A 22,983-nucleotide genomic window follows, 5' to 3' on the forward strand; every position below is an offset into this window, starting at 1 on the left:
GGGCCTGAGATGAGTGAGGGGGACGAACAGATGGGGCCGGTCCCAGATGCACATATGCAAGGAGAGGAGAGCAATGGAAAGCAACAAGCCAGCTCTCAGGAAAAAGAAGACGTAGATGCTAGCCAGCCCCAGCGTGGCTGGGAAATAAATAGGGGTTTGGGAGTGGCCTGTTGTCACAGACAACCGTTTGTTTACCAGGGTACATCAAGTCAAATTCCTTTACCAGAACCAGGTTTGTCGGGACTACTTCTGTGAGGTGCCAACTGAGTCTCCCTGATGGGAACTAATAGGTAGTGAATTTGCCTCAGCTGGTGTGAACAGAGACTGTTTCTCCTTGGCTTAATCCTTGAAAGATTTTCTATCTGGAGGTCTCAAGTGAGCAGAGACTGTTCTTGCCCTGTGTCAGAAGGGGAAAAAGGCTTTCTTTTGTGACTACTACTTTTTGATTTTGTCTACCCAATGTGAACAAAGATTGTTCCTGCCCTGTTTTAATAAAAGAGGTTTGCTTTACTCGCAAGAAAGTGGTTTCTCATTACATGCAAATGCTGGGTCAGAACAAGTGTGTTCTATTTAACCTGAACAAATAAACTGTAATGTGTTTCACATACGTGTGCTAACCCTCAGCGACTGATCCAACAAATCTGTTAGTGTTATTTACAGATTCATATTAAAGAACTATGTGTGTGAAGAAAATGTCATGATTAGAAAAATAATGTGCCATGCTTTAGGCACCATTTAGCATGTACTATAATATAAATTCACTTAGTATTAAGTGAATCATACTGCAAAAATATTTTCCAAGATTAACCAGAACTTTTTTCCATTTTCTGTTTGAAGAAGTTTTTTTTCCCTTTTCTTCAAATGAAGTATAATTTGTCCATTCAGCATTTGTGTATGCTATGCAACTGGCATAGCATACACATATATGAAGGCATGACCACCTTCATATATGTGCCAAAGTTACCCATTCCTTGGATAAAGAGCACTACTAGACCTGTAGCATCAGTGTGGCCTTTCTGGTACAGCCCAACCTAGGCCTTCACTTGAAAACCTTATTTGTGGCAGGTGGCAACATTTCTAAAGATTCACACAAGTCTTTGTGCTCCAGTTGTTTTATTGATGTTACAATAGTTAGAGACAAGACAACGGATAATCCACAGAAGTCCAAAGAGTGGTCTTTTGCTCACTTTCTTGTTAGGTAAAAGGTTGTGTTAGATCTACAAAGAAGTCAATTATTTTGAAAGGGAAATACAAGCTGTGGCACCTAAAAGTTACTGAAAATGTCCATCTAGTGGTACATTCACAAAAATGCACCACTAACCTGCAAAAGTTGTAACATGCTTCAAATAAAAAAATGGGGTGAAAAATATGAAAATTTTATAGGGCAAATATATGCAAGAAAAAGTTAGAAAACCATCTGAAAGTTGAACTAAACATGAGAAATGGAAACAAGAAAATACAATATAAAGTTATCTCCTACTCATATTTGCTTTGGGGGGAAAAAATCTGTCAGATAGGATGAAACAATAAGACCCTACTTATTACTCTTGTGAAGGCACATCAGAGTTGGTCTTTGAAGTGCCAGAACTTGCTGCAAGGGCGGGATGCTTGACTTCAATTTCCATTTGGGTTACGTTAGACATCTTTAAGGCTCCAAATGGGTTATTGCTGCCTTATAGGAAACTTGAGGTGCCTAGAATTTTTATGAAGCTGCTGCTGGCATGCAATTAGGAAGAAGATAAGGAGCAGAAGTTTGAGCACGCAGATCCCAGCCCAATTCTGTGGATTCTTCCCTAAACGGTAGCAGTGCTGATGTCTCAGATTCATACAGCTTATACAAGTGCTTTTCAGTGGATGTGGATCATCTGGAGCACAATTCAGCAGATAAACTTCTCAATTTGGTGTTCTATCAAGCATACTTCTTTTACCATCCCTTGCACTTAGAACTTAGTTTGCAACCATCTTATTCCATTGAATCAAACTGAAAAAAATGTGTGACTTAATCTTGCTTGCACCATTTTCACCAGAGCCCAAACGTTGTTTAGGATCATACTGCAGCAGCTAAAAAAAAAAAATTGTAATTCAGATTTGTACTGCATGCAAAACTTTTATTTTTTTGCTAATCATGCACTTCCTATGCTTAAATAGCAACCTCACCTCTGAGAGAAGTGACGAAGCAGATTGGCTGAGCTTTTCTGGAAGATAGATCTGGGTGTATGGATGAATCCCTGAGGGATGATTCTGTGATAAAGACTGGGAAAAAGAAGTGAAACTGTTTAGGAATTATATCATTAGCTGCCTTTGCTTATAAGACAATATCTTTATTGTAGCACTCACTAAAGGTGACAATGTATTAAAATTAACTACCAATAAGTAGGTCTCAAGTGCAGACACTTGGTACGCTTATATTATTATACTCGTACACAGCTAGATCATGCAACATTCAGTTTATGCAAGGCTGATGCCTGTACCATCCAGTATCACCTTACAGATGAGATAGGCAGCATAAAAAATTAATAAATAAATAAAATAAAAATAAATAAAATGTGCAGTTGTACAAGATTAGTGAGTTGCTCTGGAAGGGATTTGTTCATTGTTGGATGATGTCACTGTAGATATATTTATGATAGTTTGGTGAAGGTCAAGATCATGGACCATCGTCACCATGAACTCCTCAGCCACTTATGACCCATCTTCCAGGGAAGGCAAGTTGAAATCCTCCAGAACAGCCAGCTTCAGGAACTCCACCACCAATCCAGCAATGAGGTCCAGCATCTCAGGCAGGGAGGGAGAACAGTAGAAAAAGAGCTCCCCACCTTGTCCTAGAACTGAGCTCCTATTGATGTTACATTTCTAGCTAGTGCTATTGGCAGCCATTTTTCTGGGATCTTAATACTGAATTATACATCCAGATTCAATGTCTTCAGAATACTTACCACTCCATTCAATAATTCATAAAGCAGTGCTCCAAAACTCCACCAATCACAGGCTTCTGTCAATTCAGAAATTCCACCCACTTCTGCAAAAACAACCAAGCACACAAATTTAAATTAAAACCTTGAGACATAAAAAAAACTGATATTGGCAAAACATCTAAATATTCTTGGAGTAGTCCTATATAGCGGAGCAGTCCCGAAGAGCAACAAAGATGATTAGGGGACTGGAGGCTAAAACATATAAGGAATGGTTGCTGGAATTGGGTATGTCTAGTTTAATGAAGAGAAGGACGAGGGGGGACATGATAGCAATGTTCCAATGTCTCAGGGGCTGCCACAAAGAAGAGGGAGTCAAGCTATTCTCCAAAGCACCTGAAGGCAGGACAAGAAGCAATGGATGAAAACTAATCAAGGAGAGAAGCAACCTAGAATTAAGGAGAAACTTCCTGACAGTGAGAACAATTAACCAGTGGAACAACCTGCCTCCAGAAGCGGTGAATGCTCCAACACTGGAAGTTTTTAAGAAGAAACTGGACAGCCATTTGTCCGAAATGGTGTAGGGTTTCCTGCCTGAGCAGGGGGTTGGACTCGATGACCTCCAAGGTCCCTTCCAACTATTATTATTATTATTATTATTATTATTATTATTATTATTATTATTATTATTATTACTACTATTACATTACAACTTTGTATATGAGCCTTCCCAGACATAAAAGGCAGGATTACAACAGTCCTTAGGCATACCTGGAGCACAATACAAATCATCTACTGCTTGGCTGCTGTACTGCGGCTCAACCTCACTCCACTGGCCAAAGAATGTGAGACGGAGGTGACCTATGAAGAATGTCAACAACAATAGTTAGCACTGCAAAGCCAAACACTTTTTCCTTTTCTAAATTGAATGATTCAATTTATCTCACCTATACATCTGAAGTCCCCATTTTAATATATAGTGATACATGCAGTCTATCATTGTTTCCCTTTACGTCAAAGGAAAAAAGGAATGATCTAGACCAGGGGTAGTTAACCTTGGCTCTTTTATGACTCGTGGACTTCAACTCCCAGAATTCCTGAGCCAGCTAAGCTGGCTCAGGAATTCTGGAAATTGAAGTCCACGAGTCATAAAAGAGCCAAGGTTGACTACCCCTGATCTAAACAAAGATGAGCCAAATGACTCTCAAGAGCATTATCCCCCCCAATACTTTGACCATATTATATAATAATGAAAGAATATTTATCTTCCATCATCCTATGAAGCTCAAGGACAAGTGAAAATTGACTTTTTAATAAAATCACCTATCACTGCCCTCCACGATGGACTAAAGTTTTCCTTCAGTTCTACCTTAAGAAAAACCTACCAGTATCGTCTAAAAGCAGATTTCGTGGGTTGAGATCCTGGCACAAGATTCCCTGTTGGTGGAGACCCTCCAGAGCCAAAATCAATTCAGCTGCCCAAACTTGGATCTGCTCCTCATTTATGTCCCAACTGAGAGGAGTATGGCTTTGGGCAACTGGTTCCACTAAAGATCCATGCCATCCTATTGTTGCTTGGGTTTTGAAATGTTTGTGATCAAGAACTGGTGCCCTCTGCATAAAAGTGTCGTCTTCTCCTCTTGTTTCTATCTTCTCTCCATAGTCTTCTTCAAGAGTTCCAGGATAAAACTGATTTTGCCATGGAGTTTCTCTCTTTGAATTGTTGTATCCTCTTGTTACTTCTAGGGCAGAGTGGTTAGATCTTTTACCTGTTTGTGGCTTTGGTTCTGGCTGAGGAGTCTCTTTCCCAGATGTAGTTCCAATGCCATCAACTGTCATAAATGAATCACAGGACCTGAAAGTCAGTCTCTGGCTGACTGAGTGATTCTGTTCTTGAGGTATGGTTTTGCTTGTAGATTCTGTAGCACCAGGAAAGGGGTGGGTTGTGCTTAGATTCTTCTTCCATGGTCCACCTGCCTTTTCAGTATGCCACCTGTGCTCACTTGAGGTTCTAGAAGAAAGATGGCTGGATGAATGTTTCATAGACATCAAACAGTCCATTTTTTTCAACAGGGGATGATTTACAGATACAGGAATTGGGTCATTATTGTTTTCAGGATAGATGTTGCAGCTCTGTTGAGAGTCAGAACCAGTTTCATGAAGGCTTTCTATGTGCTCTTCTTCCCTGATATACCCAAAATCCGAAGTGAGCTTTGGATTCAGTAAGGGAGAACGGACAGAGGCAGAACCATGATGGGAGCGAAGATATGACCAGAGGTTTCCTCCTGTGAAAAGGGAGAAAAGTAACAGCTAGAAATAGTTGGAAACACTGCAACCCCAGATCTCTGTTTAGCTTCACCTACTTTTCCCGCCAATACTAGCCACTACTATTAATCAGAATTCAGATGGCTCATTAGAATTCTTTCTTATTGAATCACAAACAAGTGGTTATCTTCCTAGACATGGGCTGCGACCTTGCTTTCTGCTATTGGCAGAGCTGTCAACATTTTTACAGAAAACAGGTCTGGAAGATGAAATCAGGAATGCCATCTATCTACCAACAAATTCTCACCTTTCACGTATTCCAAGTGGAGGAAGATGGAATCCTTACTTACAGAATAGCGCAATAATTCTGTCATAAAGGGGATTCCATGTGGGATGATGGTCTGCCTTTGCCGGGTCTCCACATGGGATTTGGGGATGCTCTGATGAAAAGGACATAGTATCAGAAAAAATAAGTTAATAATCTTCTTGAACCAAAAGAGCCCAGTAGCTTACCAGTAGGGTTAAAAGTTTGTCCTTGTTCTTACTGTTCCTTCTTCTACAAGCAAAGCTGAAAGTTGACCTTCAAAGCCACCATTCCATATAGACCACAGAATTCCTTCATAATTTTTCTAATACATTATCTCTTTTTTTAAAATAATTTTCATTAAAAGATTTTATATTTTAAAAACTTCAAAAACATAAAATAAAAAAGAAATTATAAAAGGATAAAAGAGAAAGATAATATAGATAATATAGAATAGATAACCTTTATTGTCATTTTTTTTCTGTGACCACACTGGCACACATTAAATATATATTTATATATATTTATATATATATGTAGGTCTTTGGTTATTCGGGTTTTCTCCCACGTAAAATTGAAAGTGTCTTGGTGACGTTTCGATGAAGTCCCATTCGTCATCTTCAGGCTGGTGTTTTCGGCTTCGTGCTTCACCAACCTGAAGATGACGAATGGGACTTCATCGAAACGTCACCAAGACACTTTCAATTTTACGCGGGAGAAAACCCGAATAACCAAACACCCGCGAAAACCTCAGAAAACACACACACACACACAACACACATATACACATGCTATATACGTGTGTGTATATACACACATATTAATCACTGTCAATTTTGAATACATAGCGGAAAGAGGAAACTTGAGAGTTCACAAGGTTGATACTATATGAAACAAAACTGTGATGTTCTGCTTTGGATACTATGGACCCTCCCTTCCAGAAGGTAACAAGGAAAACTGGTCATGGAAGGATGTGTAGTGTCCCTGACAATACTGCTCAAGCAGTGCTTATATGCCATGTCCTGGATAGAAGGAAATGAACTTCCAATAATCTTTTCTGCCATCCTCACCACTCTCCGCATGACCTTCCTGTCCGAAGCAGTAATGCTTCCAAACCAGACAGTAATGCAATATGACAGGTTGCTCTCGATCGTCCCTCTAGTCTATAGAAAGTGGTAAGGACAGGTGAAGGAAGATGTACTATTCTCATGCGATGCAGAAAATGCAGGCGCTGCTGTGCCAGCTTCACCAGTCTCACTGTTGAGCAACCAAGCTAACCTACTCATTAGCTACACACCCAGAAACCTGATGCTGCTGACCACCTCCAAAGTTGAATCATTAATACACAGAGGTGTATAGCTGTATGAAAGAGGTGTATGAATAATAAAAGAAAAAGAAAAAAAGAGGATACAGGTAGTCCTTGTCTTAACTATATGTTTAACTACCGTTCAAAGTTACAAGGGCACTGAAAAAAGTGGCTTATGACCATTGCAGTATCCCCACAGTCAAAATTCAGGCATTTGGCAATTGCTATGTATAAACAATGGCTGCATGTCCCAGGGTCACGTGATCATCGCATGCAAGTTTTCCAGCCCACTTTCAACAAAATTAAGGGGAAAAACTAAATTTGCTTACCAATCACGTGTTTTACTTAACAACTACATGATTTGCTTAAGAACCATATTAAAAAAGATTGTAAAATCAGATGCAACCTACTTAACAATCGCTTTGCTTAGCAACAGAAACTCTGTTCCCAATTATAGTTGTAAGTAGAGGACTACTACTTATATCTAAAAAAAGTGACTTCCAATCTTCTTTGCAGCAATTACAAACAATTACCACCTTCACTTGCCCATATTACAAATCATGGTCCTTTCTTCTTATAAACAAACCTTTTTATCTAGTCTATACTATCTCAATCCAGGGAGGTATGTTGTCTCCCTGGAGCAAAAATCAAGATCAGGCGAAGTATTAGTACCACGTTATAAAACCCTAGTAAGACCACACCTGAAATACTGCCGCCAATTTTGTTTACCATATCACAAAAAAGATGTTGAGAGTTTGGAAAAAAATTCAGAGAAGAGCAACTAAGATGATCAAAGTCCTGGAGACTAAAACGTATGAAGAACGGCTGTGGGATTTGGGTTTGGCTAGTCTAAAGAAAAGAAGAAATAGGGGAGACATGATAGTAGTATCCAGTATTTGAGGGGCTGCCACAAAGAAGAGGGGGTCACGTTATTCTCCAAAGCACCAGAGGGCAGGACAAGGAACAACGGTTGGAAACTGATCAAAGAGAGAAGCAACCTGGAATTAAGGAGAAACTTTCTGACAGTGAGGACAGTTAACCAGTGGAACAGCTTGCCTCCAGAAATCTTGGGCGCTTCATCGCTGGAGATTTTTAAGAAGAGACTAGACAATCACTTATCTGAGATGGTATAGATTCTCCTGCTTGAGCAGGGGGCTGGACTAGAAGACCTCCAATGTCCCTTCCAGCTCTACTCTATTCTATTCAATCAGCATGTAAATAAGACACAAGTACATACTTACATACAGTACATACACACCCTCTTCTATATTCTCTCTGGGATGAATCTAGCACTTAGAGGAAGTGTTCTTCACAGTTCCTGTTTCCCCCTTCAAAGCTGCTCTAGAGGGCTAAGGGAACTCTCAAGACAGCATCAGGAGAACAGAAGGTTGTAAAAGGGGGAAGAAAAACAGGAAATGCCCCTTCCTGCCCCTTTCCTCCAATTAAGCAATCCCTGATAGAGGAGCCATATATGAAATCAGCACCAATGAGTTTTAATGAACAATATTAAAGGTGGAAGATTTTACATATTCAGCTAACATCATTAATACTATTACTAAGGTTGAATATATCTGTTGACGTGACAAAAAGCCAATCTATTTATAACTTCCTTCAGTACAAGAGACGTCACCAACCTTTTCTGCATTATGCAAAATTGCTATGGGCCAATAAAAGAGGCCCACATTAGATAAAACAGGTCCAAATCCTCACCCCTTCTTCAACTAGTTCCTGCTACCATACTGACAAGGCTGGATTAAAACCAAAACCAAAAAAACCCTCCAAATCCAAACAGAAAAGAAAAGTCACGATCACATTTGAAAAGGTTTTGTATGCTCCTATTCTGCAATGGCCCCAGAAACACAGATTCAGGGGAAAATAACTCAGCGTTACTTACACAGTGGTGCCATATCTAGAACCATAAAAGAGAACAGAAAAAGGGAAAGCCACATACCTTCAGTATAAAGGTGTCCCCAGTAGCTGGATCCTGCACTATTTGCACCTATAAGCAACACAACATATATCAGCAGCATCTCAAGGTGGTCCTGCTCTTATATTAATCTGTTGGTACAGTTGGTCCTCAACTTACTACCATTCTTTTAATGGCCAAAGTTACAATGGCACTGAAAAAGGTGACTTACGACCAATTCTCACACTTATGACCATCGCAGCATTTCCCCCCCCCCCAGTCACATGATCAAACTTTGAGTGCTGGGCAAACAGCATATACTCAAGTGGTTGCAGCATCCTGGGATTATCATTTGCAACCTTCCTAGGAGCTTCTGACAAGCAAACGCAATGGGGATAAAGGCTACGTTCACTTAACAACTGTATGATTCACAACTGTAGTGATTTGCTTATTCAGGGCAAAAAAAGATTGTAAAATGGGGCGTAACACACTTAACAACCATCTTGCTTAGCAATGGAAATTTTGAAGTCAATTGGGGTTATAAGTTGAGGACTGCCTAAAATCAACTGGAGATTCTGCTCTAGAGCTAGAAACATCTGCCTTTAGACCCAAGAGCACCACTAACTACTCTTTAGATCTCATCCTCCTCTTAATTCTTTGATTCTTCAATCCAATTTCAGAATGCTCAGTCTTATTGAGCTTTTTAATGTTGGACATACAGANCCCATCCAATCAGAGCACAGCCAACCCCCCATCCAATCAGAGCACAGCCAAGCTCCTTAACCAATCAGAACACACCTCCACCCAATCAGAACACAGCCAAGCTCCCACCCAATCAGCTCAAACCCCACTGGCAGTTAAAAGGAAGAAACAGCTGCGATCGCACACTACTCCCAGAAGCACGAAGCTGAAGACACCAGCCAAGCATTGCTCCTAGAAGCACGAAGCCGAAAACACCAGCCTGAAGATGATGAATGGGACTTCATCGAAACGTTGCCAAGACACTTCCAATTTTACGCGGGAGAAAACCCGAATAACCAAAGACCTACATACAAACACCCGTGAAAACTTCAGAAAACATACACACACACACACAAACACATATACACATGCTATATACGTGTGTGTATATACACACATATTAATCACTGTTAATTTTGAATACATAGCGGAAAGAGGAAACTTGAGAGTTCACAAGGTTGATACTATATGAAACAAAACTGTGATGTTCTACTTTGGATACTATGGACCCTCCTTCCAGAAGGTAACAAGGAAAACTGATCATGGAAGGATGTGTAGAGTCCCTGACAATACTGCTCAAGCAGTGCTTATATGCCATGTCCTGGATAGAAGGAAGTGAACTTCCAATAATCTTTTCTGCCATCCTCACCACTCTCCGCATGACCTTCCTGTCCGAAGCAGTAATGCTTCCAAACCAGACAGTAATGCAATATGACAGGTTGCTCTCGATCGTCCCTCTAGTGTCTATAGAAAGTGGTAAGGACAGGTGAAGGAAGATGTACTATTCTCATGCGATGCAGAAAATGCAGGCGCTGCTGTGCCAGCTTCACCAGTCTCACTGTTGAGCAACCAAGCTAACCTACTCATTAGCTACACACCCAGAAACCTGATGCTGCTGACCACCTCCAAAGTTGAATCATTAATACACAGAGGTGTATAGCTGTATGAAAGAGGTATATGAATAATAAAAGAAAAAGAAAAAAAAGAGGATACAGGTAGTCCTTGTCTTAACTATATGTTTAACTACCGTTCAAAGTTACAAGGGCACTGAAAAAAGTGACTTATGACCATTGCAGTATCCCCACAGTCAAAATTCAGGCATTTGGCAATTGCTATGTATAAACAATGGCTGCATGTCCCAGGGTCACGTGATCATCGCATGTAAGTTTTCCAGCCCACTTTCAACAAAATTAAGGGGAAAAACTGGATTTGCTTAACAATCACGTGTTTTACTTAACAACTGCATGATTTGCTTAAGAACCATATTAAAAAAGATTGTAAAATCAGATGCAACCTACTTAACAATCGCTTTGCTTAGCAACAGAAACTCTGTTCCCAATTATAGTTGTAAGTAGAGGACTACTACTTATATCTAAAAAAAGTGACTTCCAATCTTCTTTGCAGCAATTACAAACAATTACCACCTTCACTTGCCCATATTACAAATCATGGTCCTTTCTTCTTATAAACAAACCTTTTTATCTAGTCTATACTATCTCAATCCAGGGAGGTATGTTGTCTCCCTGGAGCAAAAATCAAGATCAGGCGAAGTATTAGTACCACGTTATAAAACCCTAGTAAGACCACACACTGCCGCCAATTTTGTTTACCATATCACAAAAAAGATGTTGAGAGTTTGGAAAAAAATTCAGAGAAGAGCAACTAAGATGATCAAAGTCCTGGAGACTAAAACGTATGAAGAACGGCTGTGGGATTTGGGTTTGGCTAGTCTAAAGAAAAGAAGAAATAGGGGAGGTATGATAGCAGTATTCCAGCATTTGAGGGGCTGCCACAAAGAAGAGGGAGTCATGTTATTCACTAAAGCACCAGAGGGCAGGACAAGGAACAACGGTTGGAAACTGATCAAAGAGAGAAGCAACCTGGAATTAAGGAGAAACTTTCTGACAGTGAGGACAGTTAACCAGTGGAACAGCTTGCCTCCAGAAATCTTGGGTGCTTCATCGCTGGAGATTTTTAAGAAGAGACTAGACAATCACTTATCTGAGATGGTATAGATTCTCCTGCTTGAGCAGGGGGCTGGACTAGAAGACCTCCAATGTCCCTTCCAGCTCTACTCTATTCTATTCAATCAGCATGTAAATAAGACACAAGTACATACTTACATACAGTACATACACACCCTCTTCTATATTCTCTCTGGGATGAATCTAGCACTTAGAGGAAGTGTTCTTCACAGTTCCTGTTTCCCCCTTCAAAGCTGCTCTAGAGGGCTAAGGGAACTCTCAAGACAGCATCAGGAGAACAGAAGGTTGTAAAAGGGGGAAGAAAAACAGGAAATGTCCCTTCCTGCCCCTTTCCTCCAATTAAGCAATCCCTGATAGAGGTGCCATTTATGAAATCAGCACCAATGAGTTTTAATGAACAATATTAAAGGTGGAAGATTTTACATATTCAGCTAACATCATTAATACTATTACTAAGGTTGAATATATCTGTTGACGTGACAAAAAGCCAATCTATTTATAACTTCCTTCAGTACAAGAGACGTCACCAACCTTTTTTGCATTATGCAAAATTGCTATGGGCCAATAAAAGAGGCCCAAATTAGATAAAACAGGTCCAAATCCTCACCCCTTCCTCAACTAGTTCCTGCTACCATACTGACAAGGCTGGATTAAAAACAAAACCAAAAAAACCCCTCCAAATCCAAACAGAAAAGAAAAGGTTCAGTCACGGTCACATTTAAAAAGATTTTGTATGCTCCTATTCTGCAATGGCCCCAGAAACACAGATTCAGGGGAAAATAACTCAGCGTTACTTACACAGTGGTGCCATATCTAGAACCATAAAAGAGAACAGAAAAGGGGAAAGCCACATACCTTCAGTATAAAGGTGTCCCCAGTAGCTGGATCCTGCACTATTTGCACCTATAAGCAACACAACATATATCAGCAGCATCTCAAGGTGGTCCTGCTCTTATATTAATCTGTTGGTACAGGTGGTCCTCAACTTACTACCATTCTTTTAATGGCCAAAGTTACAATGGCACTGAAAAAGGTGACTTACGACCAATTCTCACACTTATGACCATCGCAGCATTTCCCCCCCCCCAGTCACATGATCAAACTTTGAGTGCTGGGCAAACAGCATATACTCAAGTGGTTGCAGCATCCTGGGATTATCATTTGCAACCTTCCTAGGAGCTTCTGACAAGCAAACGCAATGGGGATAAAGGCTACGTTCACTTAACAACTGTATGATTCACAACTGTAGTGATTTGCTTATTCAGGGCAAAAAAAGATTGTAAAATGGGGCGTAACACACTTAACAACCATCTTGCTTAGCAATGGAAATTCTGAAGTCAATTGGGGTTATAAGTTGAGGACTGCCTAAAATCAACTGGAGATTCTGCTCTAGAGCTAGAAACATCTGCCTTTAGACCCAAGAGCACCACTAACTACTCTTTAGATCTCATCCTCCTCTTAATTCTTTGATTCTTCAATCCAATTTCAGAATGCTCAGTCTTATTGAGCTTTTTAATGTTGGACATACAGATAATCTCTAAGGAAAATTCCTTCACTTTCCAGATGTCGAGTTTGCCATCTGTGATCAGTTGCTGATCGTTTCTTAGGCTGGAACTATCTTCATCAAAGTGAAATGCTTGCTTTAATGAGGCTCCAGTGTGAAAACACATTTGCTACAATAGGCAAATTAGTTTTTATAATTCTCTGGGACCATTCATGTCAACTTCTATCACAACCATGTTACAGCTGCTCTTTTGGAACATTTGTGTTGCCTGAAGCTAGATATCTCCAGCATAAACAGTGAGTTACCTTATCAATTATTCCCACTACTTTGCAGCGCTTGAGATTCTCCACTGGTGTGCTGAGTGTCCTTATCGGACGAAAGCGAAGACTGCTGTAACCCTACAACCAACAAGGAAACACATCTTCATTTGAAGTGGTACAAAATGGAATCAGACAATTAATAGCAATTAAACTTTATTGACCTTTCCAAGCCCAAATGTGCTTCAAATATTTTTGAATGTTCAGCCTTTCTTGAAAACTGCAACATTTACAATCCACTTCATATTACAGATCAATCATAGTGTTAAAAGCATTCTAGGACTCACATGGAAAACGCTCTGGCCATGTGGTTTTAGGTTCCATAACATCAGGATAAATTTTCCATTATCTCCTCTACCTCTGTAGTATTCCATTCCTCCACAACTGAACTGTTTATAAAGCATATAATGAAACTATATGCTATGAGTAAGGATGATACCATATTCCAAAGCAATATATTTAAAAGTGGCCCAAGAGAATGGCTTAGAAAAGGATCTACAAAAGAAATTGATTGAGGTTTTAAAATTTAAAGGGAAACTTACAAACGAAGAGACCTAGATAATTATTTCCTATTGAATTTGCAAAAGAAGCTTGTTAAAGCTTTGAAAAACTCTGTGAGATGGGACAAAGAAGAAATGAAATCAATGATATCTGAATGAATTAAAATTAAAAAATTTAAAAGTAAAAAGAAGGAACTATAAATTTGCCTTAAGGTTAAAACAAGGTATGTAGTTACTTCTGGAAATCCTTTATGGACTTTCTGCTGACACGAGAACTGAAAAGATGATATTTTATGGATTTGTTGATAGATAAGATATGGGATGAAGAAATAAATGTTTGTAACCTTAGAGGGAGTGGAGTCACTAAATTTGTTTATATTTGTTGCGATGAAATTTGGAAGTCACTTCTTTATATATTTTTCTCTTTTTTATTATATTCTTACTTTCCTTTTTCCTCTTTTTCCTTGTATTTTTTACTCCTTTCTATTCATTTTTTCTTTAAATTTAGTTAGTACTAGATTTTACTATTATAATCAAAATTCTTAACAATTATATATTTTTTTAAAAAAAATTATAGTGGTGCTTAAAAATGTGGGAAACACATTTTTAAATATTTCTGCATAAATATGACCTAAAATGTGATCTGTTCTTCACGCAAGTCCTAGAACTAGATAAAGAGAACCCAGTTAAACAACTGAGTCAAAAACATTATACTTGTTTAGTCCCAGAAATTTTGACCATTAGGAGTCTGAAAAGGCATGTCATAAGATGGCAGTGGCAAGCCACTTATATTATTGCCAAGGGAACTGCATGGATGACATGAACAGGAGTCAACCTCAACTCAAGGACTTTATAATAGTTACAGTGTGAATCACACATAAATTCAATATAGGCTGAGCACTCCTATGCAGGCTTTCCACTTGCAATCGTGGATTAAAAATAGAAAAAGTAACTGAATATAAAATTTCAGCCCCAATATTAACAACCTTTGTTTAAGGGGAAAAGTCGTATTCATGATTTCAAGTAAGAAGTTCCTGTACATTTGAGAATTCTGATAAAACAGAAATGAATTTAGGAATACAGAATGGTTTAGGGGAAATATTGTGTTGTGTTGTGATGACAAGGATACTCCCAATTACATTAAATGTTGATTGTAATTGGGAATATCTATAAAGAAAAGATTGGAGATATACAAGCAAAAAAAGAAAGAAAAAACAGTGACATTAATTATTATGGCGAGCCAGTTTGGTATAGTAATTAAGGCACCGGGCTAGAAAACAAGAGCTCATGAGTTTTCAAGGGCCACCTTAGCCATGAAAGCCAGCTGGGTCACACTGGGTCAGTCACTCTCTCTCAGCCCAACCCACCTCACAGGTTGTTGCTGTGGGGAAAAGAGGAGGAGGAAGGTGTGATGGATATATTCGCACCTTGAATTATTTATAAAAAATAATTAAGGCGCGATATAATTAAGTAAATAAAATTAAAATTAACCTCAAACAGCATATCATCTATTAAGCATAGAATTTCTGTCTGGCAACTTCCTTAGTTATGGGTTTTTTTCTAGAAATTTAAAATTTACTGAAATAACTCTGCAGTCTGTATAGAAAGAAACTTCTCTACACAACTTCAAAATTTGCATAGCCCAATACAGGTTGAGATGTCCATCAATTCTGCCTAAAACTCATTTCTCCCAGTCCTTCATGCAACTTCCTGGTTTAGAATAGAATAGAACAACAGAGTTGGAAGGGACCCTTGGAGATCTTCTAGTCCAACCCCCTGCTCAGGCAGGAAACCCTATACCATTTCAGACAAATGGTTGTCCAATCTCTTCTTCAAAACTTCCAGTGTTGGAGCATTCACAACTTCTGGAGGCAAGTTGTTCTACTGGTCAATTGTTCTATCAGGAAATTTCTTCTTAGTTCTAGGTTGCTTCTCTCTTTGATTAGTTTCCATCCGTTGCTTCTTGTCTTGCCCTCTGGTGCTTTGGAGAATAGCTTGACTCCTTCTCCTTTGTGACAAACCCTGAGATATTGGAACACTGCTATCATGTCACCTCTAGTCCTTCTTTTCATTAAACTAGACATACCCAACACAGCAACCATTCTTTATATGTTTTAGCCTCCAGTCTCCTAATCATCTAGTGGTGAAGCTGTTTAACCCACATTTTTCTATTTTATCAAGTAGTAGGTTGTGGTCTACTTTATCAAATGCCTTACTGAAATCCAAATAAATTATATCCACAGCATTCCTCTGGTCCACTAATTTTGTCATCTTGTCAAAGAATGCAGTAAGATTTGCCTGGCATTTTTTTTGACAAACTCATGTTGGCTTTTGGTTATCACTTTGTTTGCCTCTAGGTGTTCACTGATTCATTGCTTATCTTTTCCAGAATCTTCCCAGGTATTGAGGTCAAGCTGATAAGTCAGTGGTGGCGAACCTATGGCATGGGTGCCAGAGGTGGCACTCAGAGCCCTCTTTGTGGGCACATGCACCGTCGCCCCAGTCCTAGGGCTTCAGCTGGGTTTTATAAAACCTTTTCGTTTTAGGCCTCCGCCACCGTGTGCAAAAAAAAAAAAAGGTTCAATCAGTCAATTTCAACTTCTCACAGAAAAAAAAAGATCTTGCAAAGTTGGAATTGATTGATTGAACTTTTTAGTCCCACCCAGTCTGCCGTTACCACCGCAGCCATGCCCACCCAATGGGCCATGCCCACCCGGCACCTGACAATGCATAAGTGGGTTTTGGGTTGCAGTTTGGGCACTCGGTCTCTAAAAGGTTCGCCATCACTGTGATAGATCTATAGTTTCCTGGATCTATTCTTTTTTCTTTTTTGAAAATGGGAACTACATCAGCTCTTTTCCAGTCTTCTGGTAGTTCCCCAGTGCTCTAGGATCTTTGAAAGATATAGTTCAGTGGTTCTGAGATCACATCTGCCAGTTCCTTCAGAACCTTGGGGTATATTCCCTCTGGTCCTGGTGATTTGAACTCATCTAGGGTGGACAAGTGCTTACTTACCATTTCCTTGCCTATTTTAACTTGTGCTTCTAATCTGTTTTTTACGATATCGTTTTTGATAGGTTGGACTGTTTTTTCCCTTTGTGTAAAGATGGATGCAAAAAATGATTTTAGTTCTGTTTTCTTCCTGTTGCTTATCACCTTCTTGCCACTTTCTCCCAATAATGGACCAATCATTTCCTTGACTTTTTTCTTGTTTTTTTACATGTTGAAAGCAGCTTTTTTTGTTATTTTGTTAAAATACAGTATCTGCCTAAACAATCATTTTCTTTGTAAAAATTTAAAGCTATTGCTTTCTGGCACTTCTGAGTGTACCCAAAATATAGCAGAAAAGTTTTTAAGCAAAAATGAGATAACCATTTGTCTGGGAGACTATGCAAATTCTGCTTTGGGCAGAAAGTTGGAATAGAAGATCAGCAATCTAACCAGATTATTCTCTGAGGCACTGAACTGGCAAGTAATTTAAGCTAGATCCCTTCAGTTTTCAAATCAAGGTTAGCACCTTCTCATGCTAAAAGCCTTCATTCTGAAGACATGCCTGTTCTTTTCCACAACTGCTCTGCTTTAATCCTCTCTGCATCCAGAAATGTTTCAAACACTGGACTCACTAAAGCCAGGGTCCCCAACCCCAGGGCCGCGGCGTGAGCATTTTGGAACAGGGCCATGGAAGTGGATGAGCAGTGGGCGAGTGTGTGCGCGTACACTCCATTTGCCCGCCGCTCACGCAAATGGAGCTGCACACACGCATGCACACTTGCAGACTGCTTCTACGGAACCACTGGTCCACAAAGCCAGAAAGATTGGGGAACTCTGCACTAAAAGATCTACCTAGAGTCCTGCTAACACGCCACAACTCCAGTTTCTCACCGTTTCAGTAGAATTGCCATTCCCCAAATTACATTGTAGGTGGCAGTTGAAGATCTCCTCTGCCCGTTTTAGGTATTGGGTGATCTTCCTCTTCACGGCTTCACGGCGCTCTTTGTTAGGATCCACTGTCAAGAGTTATGTGCATTAATTCATGTTGAGGCCTTGTTTATTTGTTTTACTTATTTGGCTTTTGTGCCATGTTGAACTCTATGCCCCTTATATAACCTATTCCATAACCGTTGGTTGAATTGGTGGATATAGAAATTGAATAAAATAAATTATAAAAAAACAGCAACAAATTACACTTCCCCACTGAGAAGCAATCAAATCTTTAAATGGTGTAGTGGTTAAGGCGTTGGCCTAGAATAGGGGTAGGCAACCTTGTTCTTTTATGACTTGTGGACTTCAACTCCCAGAAATCCTGAGCCAGCATAGCTGGCTCAAGAATTCTGGCAGTTGAAGTCCACGAGTCATAAAAGAGCCAAGGTTGCCTATCCCTGGCCTAGAAATTAGGAGATTGTGAATTCTAGGCCTCCTTTAAGCAGCAAAGTGTGGAAAAAAGGAGGAGAGAGCATCTTATACACCTCCTTGAATTTATAAAATAAAGGTGGGATATAAATCTAATAAATAGGAAAAATAAACATAAGCTTGTTTCTTATTGTACTGCTTTTCCTCATATCTATTATTTTACTAACTAGCATTCCCCAAACTGCCATCCAGAACAATCTAGACCACTTCATGCTTTAAAGTAGCATCACATTCATCTGCCTGGATGAGTCATGTGGAACCTATCCTATAAAAGTAGATTAATCAACAGAGGAAAAATACCCTTGATAATCATATAAGCCACCAAGTACAACCCACCAAACAATCTGCTTGCTTCCAAGCTTCATCTTCTCCAGGATACTTCACAACCCCATCTTACCTTGCACCCCACTGAGCAGCACATCCACACCATTCTTGTAGTGGTTGAATGCTTCTTCATAGTCTTCACTTACATCCCGTTCCAGAGCCAGACGGATCTGCTTAGCTGCATCCACCAGGTAGTCGCGCTTCCCAGGACCATGTATGTCAATACTCCCTGGTGCAACCCGGCTTCGAATTTGTTCAAGATATACACGGGCCTGGGAGAAAGCTCGGTTACAGGACTCTGAATCCATTTCCAAAAAAATATCCTACAGATACTCTCCTTAAGAAGTAGCCATTCTCAAGAGATTGTTACCATCCACATCCTGCAATGCATGAGACAAAGGCAGAATTACCCTAAGCATCAGCCATACAGGATAGAAATGAGGAAAGATGTACCTCAATTACATCTGAAATGCCTCAATTACATCTGAAAGATATATCTATGACTGTTAACATAGGTGTTTTGCATGTTGCAACAAGTGCCACCTCAGAAGAAAGATTCCCTTTTTGTAGATTAAAAAAATAGGGGACTTTTCTTCTATAAACTCAGTGGTGCTATCAGAGCAAAATGATAGCACCACTGGTCTAAGGAAAAAGAGGGAAGAGTAATTAAATCCAGATCTAAAAGCTATTCCAACTCTGTTATTCTATCAAACTGACCTGGCAACTAAAATCTGCAGCATTTGCAAATATTACAAAGAATTATTGTAATAAGGGCCATTGTTAACCAACTTTTCAATCAATGATACTAATTTAAAAGCTACAGCTCTCCTTTAGAGAAACAAGCAGCAAGTGGCTAAGATCCAACATCTGGGATGCAACAGTAGGACCACTGGATGGGGTTGATTAAGAATCACATTATTTAAATTTGCTTGATTGAATGGACCAAAGTAGCAATAAAATTAAAATAAACAGGCAACCACTTATTATGGGCTATAAGATTGGAAAAGGAAAAACCCAAACAACCATTATGTGGCCAAAAGAAATTAAGAGAATGTTATAACTCCTTGCTGCCAGCCAGGAGTTGTTTGAATGAGCTCAGTCCAGATGTGGTAACTCTAACCATGGAAGCAAATCCAGCGGTTACTTTGGATTCCTATACCTGAGTCAGGTCGACGTAGCTGCTAACGGTTTGAGACACGTCTATGTGGAAAGGCTGATTGCTTTTCACGCTGGACGCCCCAGACAAGATGGAGGTATATAAGACCTCGGTTCCCGCAGTGCAGGCATATATGCTTTTCATGGAGAAGCTCCTCCTGGCTTGACCTATTGCAAGCATCCCAGGAGGCTTAAATAAGACGCTGCTAGGAAGAAGCATCCAGTGCTAGCATTGCAGGAAGCCCCCTAAGAATCACGGGCATAACCTTAGCAATCACGCGGTCTTGTAGGAGTTTCGCCATCGAGAGGGGGAAACGAGGAACTGACCTCGCCTAGCCCTGCCTACTCCACCCAGAGACCGAATTGCCAATGAAATTGCGCTGCAGTTACTGGAATCATCCCGGAGATGATGTAAATCCGTGACGGAGACTGGACCAGCAGGGGACAGGTGGCCACAGAAGGCGCGGGGGAGGGCAGTGGGCCTCACAGATACACGAGACTCGGCAATACCTCGAAGAGCTGATGGCCCGAGAGGCTAGTAAGAGCGGAGATGAGGCAGACGGGACCTCCCACGCCTATATCCATCTCCGCCCGGGGGAAAAGCTGCAACGACCGAGGAATCCGGTGTAGGCTGCAACTTGTACGGCTGTGGCTGTCCGCGGTGGTCTCCCATTGGTTGAGGATGAGCTCATCATCTCGCCTTTTAGAATAGAGCTCCAATCGGCGGGATTCTCCGGCGTTTGCAGAGCCGGCCTGCGGGGTCCAACGAGCTACCGGTAGTATAGGGCCATGGACGGACGGGAGGGGCTGGCCGGGAAGGGGTTCAGGATTTTCCGCTTTAGCGAAGTAAAGATGTTGGGCTTGGAGAGGACTGAGCTGCAGGAGATAGTAAAGGCAGAACAAGAGGAGCAGGGATTGGAAATTGGTGTGTCTTCTCAGAAAAGTGGTTTCGTTTCTTACTAATTATCCCCACTACGCACGCACACACACCTTTTCCGTGCAAGGCAAGCTCTGATTCTCCAAACGGTCATGTGGGATTCTGTGAAAGGAAAAAACAACTATATTCTGATAACCTACGCTCAACCTCTGCCATGTAATGTCAAAGTAAGCATCACGATTTGAAAAAAAAAAAGTATTGCCCAATTAACCATCTTGGAATTACCATCTCTAATTTTGCAACACTTCCTTCTCATTTCATGCCAAGAGTGCGGCTGCACAAATAACGTTGTTTAGAGAACTAAAAGTTTGGAGTGAGACCAGAAGCAGCTATCTTTGATCTCGTTATTCTGATTTGATTGGGGTGGCCTCTGTTTCAGGCAAAATCTGAATCTACCTTTCTGTGTTCCACCTCGAAAAAGCATCCTTGCAAACATTAGAAAGTGCACTCTCTGGGTCTCTTTTTTAAAAATAATAAATTGTGTTAAAAATTACAGTTGCTAAGATACAAACTAATTCAAAGTAAAAATAATAATAAAAAGTAGAAGATTCAAAGTAAAAAAGAAAAACAGAAAAGAAAAAATAAAATAAAATATAGAAAAAAAGAAATAAATACATTACCTTACTTCCTCCTTCATCACAAAAAGTGTAAACAATTTTAGTTACTTATCACTTTCTCTTAAAATATATGAGCTTTTCTTTTCATATCCCATCTGTTATCCATATAAACAAATGCTTAAAGCCTCATTGTTTCAGTCCTGATCAGCAAAAGCCCATTAAGGGTTACCAGAGATAACAATGTATCTAGTTAACATTGATCAAATAAACCAACTTTATATTCTTTGTTTTTACTTTTAACAATTTTGATTTTTAATTCCTTCAAATAATGTCTTGATTTCTTTTCATTTTTTCTTTGTAGCTTCTCACAACATTCTTCTTGAACACGTCTCTTTTGTAAATCCAATATAAGAAAATTATTCAGGTCAATCTCTTAGCTTGTTTTTTGTATATTTCTTTTATTTATTAAGACATCACCCGTTTTCTTTTATATGTCCAATGAAGCATCTTTTTTATATCATTCTTTATCCTATAATTTTAAAATCCACTTTCAGATCAGTCTGATTTATTGCCAGTTTAAACTTATTCCTCTTCCATGACATTTTAAACAGTCTATCAATAGAGACAACACTCTTGAAATTAAATTTTCTTTCATTCTGTATTACTAGTCAAATTTAGCTGCACTTCTCCTTTAATTGTAATCTCCAGCTCCTTGCAGTTCCTTCTAGTGACCAACTTTCAAAGTTTAATTCTAACCTTTTTTTTAAAGAATTCAAAACAAAACATTTTCCCATTAATTTAAACTTAATTCCAAAATCTAATTTCAAATTTATCTGGATCTTAGTCCATTTGTAATTTTCCAAAATCAAAGTTTTAATCACTTTTTGCTGTTTGCTGAAAAAAAAAATTAAGCCTTTAAATTGTTTAAAACTTGTTTCACTAAGGATTGAAGGAAACTCACCCAGTGCTGTAAAACCTGTTAATAAAAAGTTTCTAATAACTGAAAAGAGTTAACAAACAGTGAACCCAGTGTCCTTAAAGATGCCAACCATGAATTCAGCAAGATAGATACTCCACCCTCATCTCCCAGAGACTGCTGGATGGATATTCCACCCATTGGAGACTGCTGTTTTGCGGTCTTCTTGCAAGGAGCAATGGCCTGGAGCACTTTTGGGTGATCTTCAGTCCTCTTCTTACCCGGAGAGGAAATATGAAAAGCCACTCTGCCTGCTGTTTAATCTGCTGCAGTTCTGCTGCTAAAAACAGCCATTTTCAGTTCAACATTTCTTTCTCGGAAGTCAGAAAGAAAATTTCTTTAGAAGGACCTCATGGCTTAGCAGGAACTATTTCTATTTGAAATTGTAGTACAACTGTAATTAATAATAATACACATAAAATGTTATGTTCTAAGGATCTTCAAATGTTTTGTGCCAGAGAATACAGATTTTAAGAATATATTATCTTTACCATCTGTTTTTCACAAGGGGAACAGATGAAGATGATATCCTTCTTACCATTTAGTTTCTGAATCACTTCAGCCTTTTTCTTAGAAAGTGAGCTATTTCCAGCCAAATACTAGCCTCAGCCATCAACTCTTACTTTCTACAAATGCCTTTAGTAGTTCTCTGCAGCCTCCAGCATTCTTGGAAAAAAAGATTCATTAGCTTTATGACATTGTAGTTTCCCATTTGTTTATTTATAGTTAAAATAATATAAAGTAAAATAAGTCATGGAACTAATCAGGTACTAAATGAAGTATTTATTGGGAACATTAAAGGAAAATATTAGTAGCTCAGAGTGGAAATGAAGGGTCCTTGGTGCTCTCTGAGCTTGGTTGTTTTCTTGCAGACATTTCATTAC

At 39.5% G+C, this 22,983-nt stretch overlaps 1 protein-coding gene across 1 annotated transcript; it reads right to left on the reverse strand.

Moving 5' to 3' along the window:
- Positions 1-1,740: 1,740 nt before the first annotated feature.
- On the reverse strand, positions 1,741-18,806 carry RPS6KL1 (ribosomal protein S6 kinase like 1). Its single transcript, XM_015822203.1, has 10 exons — positions 18,548-18,806; positions 17,623-17,747; positions 13,229-13,321; positions 12,275-12,322; positions 5,485-5,617; positions 4,298-5,197; positions 3,684-3,773; positions 2,937-3,019; positions 2,158-2,253; positions 1,741-2,061 (listed from the first exon to the last, which is right to left on the reverse strand). The coding sequence occupies exons 1-10, from the start codon at positions 18,780-18,782 to the stop codon at positions 1,948-1,950; spliced, it is 1,917 nt and encodes a 638-aa protein (XP_015677689.1). The 5' UTR covers positions 18,783-18,806; the 3' UTR covers positions 1,741-1,947.
- Between the last annotated feature and the right edge of the window lie 4,177 nt (positions 18,807-22,983).

The sequence above is a fragment of the Protobothrops mucrosquamatus genome, unplaced genomic scaffold, assembly GCF_001527695.2.
Source record: "Protobothrops mucrosquamatus isolate PMUCROS unplaced genomic scaffold, P.Mucros_1.0 scaffold1498, whole genome shotgun sequence".
Lineage (NCBI taxonomy): Eukaryota > Metazoa > Chordata > Lepidosauria > Squamata > Viperidae > Protobothrops > Protobothrops mucrosquamatus.